This window comes from Tuber melanosporum, assembly GCF_000151645.1.
Source record: "Tuber melanosporum whole genome shotgun sequence assembly, scaffold_181, strain Mel28".
Lineage (NCBI taxonomy): Eukaryota > Fungi > Ascomycota > Pezizomycetes > Pezizales > Tuberaceae > Tuber > Tuber melanosporum.
Window position 1 is genome coordinate 92,648 of NW_003298843.1, and position 3,586 is coordinate 96,233.

Here is a 3,586-nt window from a genome sequence, read left to right on the forward strand (position 1 = left end):
TAATGTTATGACGCTTGATTGATCGACATTTCTTTACGGATTTTTTCCATTGTTGGGAACAACATCTTGGTGGATACAGATCCTGACGGGTATCAGAGTGACTTTTGGGAGCTGCTTGGCACGCTGTGATTTGAGCTGTTGGTCCTCTCAGAACGTCCAAAAACGTGTTTTGATATGACTGGTGTTTACCATGCTATCATTCGCAAAAACACATTTGGGAAAAATTTTCCGAAAAACACATTTAGGCTAAAAGGTGCTAATAGCAGGCATGTTAGTGGACATAACTATGGTAATATTAAGTAACATGTTGAAAACTTGGCAAAAGGTTCGCAAAAAAAATAAAAAACCTTTCCAGCCTCTGGTATGATAAACACGTTTCCACAAACGCGCTCTGAGAGTGGCTCAAATAATGGCGTGCTGTTTGGCTCCTGGGTTGGACTCTGACTCTGTCATAACTTGTGACTGCTTTTGCTCAATCGGCTCCTTATTTGCTCGAAACCGAGGTCTCAATTGTTTAACCCTGCATGCGCACAAAGTACGACAGGGTAACAATTTTCTTGGCTCCTATATTCGTTTGCTGCTTGCCCAAACAATCACCTATGATAATTATGATATATTTCTTTCCACTGTGATATGTTTACATTGTGACGCGCTGCGCCGAGCAGGGTCTTGATTTGATCATGTCCACAGCCACCCCCACCTTAGAAGAATCATCTTAAAAAGAGCTCGATAACATCTGCTCCGTTCTGAGGAAAGGCAAGCTGCCCGACTACCTACCGACGCACATCCTGACGAGAGATAAGTGTGAGAGATTTACACAAATCCTCCAACCAAATTCTCAATAAAGCTGCTACTCTCCACACTTTCCAGAACCCTGACTTCGATAGTTATCAGCCCCCCCGAGGTTGTGTGTACTACTGTCATCCCTTGTTCCTCTTCTCTCCACCTCCATTCAACACCTCCCTCGATTTTCGCGTCCATGCTAGGCTTATTCACCACCCACTCCTGTTCATTGCCATCGCTGATCGTCACCAAACATCTTTGCCCGGAGAAGTGATAGGCAGGGATAAATATCTCTGTTGTGCGCTCTATCTCTTTCCCGGATGCGTTTCCCACGAATTCCATGTGAAAATTCTTGCTATCCATCAAAAAATGAGAAGAAATTAACTTCCCTGCTGTCTTAGCGGGATACGGGCGAAGAAGAGCTGGCAACAGCCTCCCTCCGAGGTAGAGACCCCCGAAGCTACGAGCCCGCGTCAGGGGCACTCCTCCATTGGTTGGGCCAACATGTGAGGGCTCGAGAGGAACTTCAACGGTGTTTGGGTTATAAAGAGAAACAAGGGAGAAATCTTCGCTGTTCCATCCATCGCCGGATTGGATTACAGCACCCGTTTCATTGGCCGTTGGTGTAGTCATATCGGTTGCAGTAGTTGAGTGGGAAAGAGTGAGATTCCACACCGTCCAATTGAGAAGCGATTTTTCCATTCCGCGGAATATGGAGTCGAGTTGCGAAAGTTGCATGTGGACATCACCGGTAACGTATGAATTTTGCCCGTTCATATCAAATGGGATTCCAGTTTCCCCTATGAGAATTGGAGTGTGGGAAGATGGCGAGGGACGGAAAGTAGACAAATGTGAGGCGAATCGGGCAAAGTTAGTTGTATAATTAGCCGTGAGTCCTTCTCGGCCAAAATAAGTATGCTTGAAAAGATTCCGAGAGCCCTGCAATGGTCAATATAGTCTCAATTATACTGGTCATCAATGAACTTACAGCAGCAAGTGATAAAACATCAAAAGTAACACCATACCAGAGGCCTTTTTCGTATAGAACACGGATATCATACCAATGTGGCGAGTAGCATATGTTCTGCTCTGCCGTTTTTTTGATCCCATCACCATTCCAAACGGGTGGTTCAAGATTTGGAATGGGCTCGATAAACATCCATCTACCAGCGCTGTATCCTTTGACTGCCTCCCTGACACTTTGCATAAATGAGCGAAGGAATGGGACGTAGCAATCCTTCTCAAAGTCTATTTTATCACCTGTGCGAGGATTTGTCGTGAAATAACTATCTCCTCGAGATCTCAACTTAACTTTCCCATCATCTACGGTAAATACGCCCTCTTCTTGCCAGATATCCCTCCTCCCTGGTAGCCACGCGGATTTACATTCTTTGTTAAGAACTTCACTCTTCGTCCTCTTGGAAGGATGCGGCCACGATCTTGAGAAGTACCCTATTGAAGTTGGGATACCCGCGGCCAGTGACATGCCTTCCAATGCGTTAGGCATATATCCAAGATGCAAGTCGGTATTTTCGTTGAATCGATGCAGGCTTGGCAATGAAATGTATCCAGGATGAGGTTCGTTCATGGCATCAAATCCCAAAATATTTGGTAAATCTTTCAATCGCGAGGCAAGATGGGAATACGCTCTCACATAAGCTGTACGAAGTACTTGGCCAATGTTCTTGGCCTGGAACTCTTGAATTGGCCCCTCATAGATTGCTGAGGGTGCAAATATTTCGCCGGCGAAAAAGAGTGTAAACATGGTAGCAGGACCGAACTTGGAGTAGTTGGTGGGCCAAAGACGGCCAGAGGGAGTTGAATGATGACTGCTTGTGTCTGCAGAATCGAGAGCTGCCGAGTAGGTAGTAGGAAAGACGGAAGGGTCGAGCCCAGCAAGATGAAATGTCCATAAGGGAGCACCGGAACCCCCGGTAAAACGGGACCACTAAATTATCTTAGAAGTGTTTTATCAACCGGAAACGACTTATATACCACATCTTGATGACCATCAATGAAGACTAATAGCCCAACCTCATTTGCTTTGTCTAAAATTACTCTCAGAAAGTCGATATACTCCTCATCATATTTACCCCTACCACTACATCAGTACCAGGGCCTAGCTCCCAGGGGCCCCACCGTTAAAACCCCAAAGACCGCAGTGACTCACATCTCTCTTGGTTCTAAAGCCTCCCAGCACACAACCATTCTCACAACACCAACACCCCAACCCTTAAGCCGACTCCACCAAACTTTCGCTTCATCCACCGATCCAAAAGGTTTCCCAACATAGCTCACGTTATCAACATTGTAAAATTCAGGTGTCCTAGCGAGGGGATTGTTTTGGGGAAATTTTGCGTCGCCCGAAACATTAATCCCACGCAACAGAATGGTACGTCGGTGGTCATCTGTAAAAGCATTGGCTGATGGGTGTGCACTAATTGAGGAGGGGTCAAACCATGTTGATGGAGGGAGAGAGGTCGGAATAACGACTGGTCGCGGGGAATAAGAGGAGTTCATACGATGAGAGTGGCGAGATGGAGTGGCGAGATGTAGTGGCGGGTAAGGGGGATAGATGTGGGGAGCGCAGACAGGAATGTTGGTGAATACAGGTTAATGCTTCTCAGGGGTCGGACAGTGTAGACTATGTGTCTTTATCAAAGTCCAAAAGTAGTATCGCCCGTGCAGTTTCCGGAGGTTGGAACAAGCTTTTCTGACACACCGGGCTAACGGGATGTGTGAAAGTCCTCCGTGCGGCTGGCGGTAGGGTTAGGGCTTACCCCTGTCGATTGCCGCGCGGGAG

General features: G+C 46.7%; 1 protein-coding gene across 1 annotated transcript; it reads right to left on the reverse strand.

Annotated features, from left to right (window-relative positions):
* Window positions 1-813: 813 nt before the first annotated feature.
* On the reverse strand, window positions 814-3,303 carry GSTUM_00003582001 (uncharacterized protein; the record flags this gene model as incomplete). The annotated part of the gene is made up of 4 exons (XM_002837278.1): window positions 814-1,722; window positions 1,772-2,731; window positions 2,779-2,878; window positions 2,954-3,303. 4 exons carry the CDS (start codon window positions 3,301-3,303, stop codon window positions 814-816), a joined length of 2,319 nt encoding a protein of 772 aa, XP_002837324.1.
* Window positions 3,304-3,586: the final 283 nt, after the last annotated feature.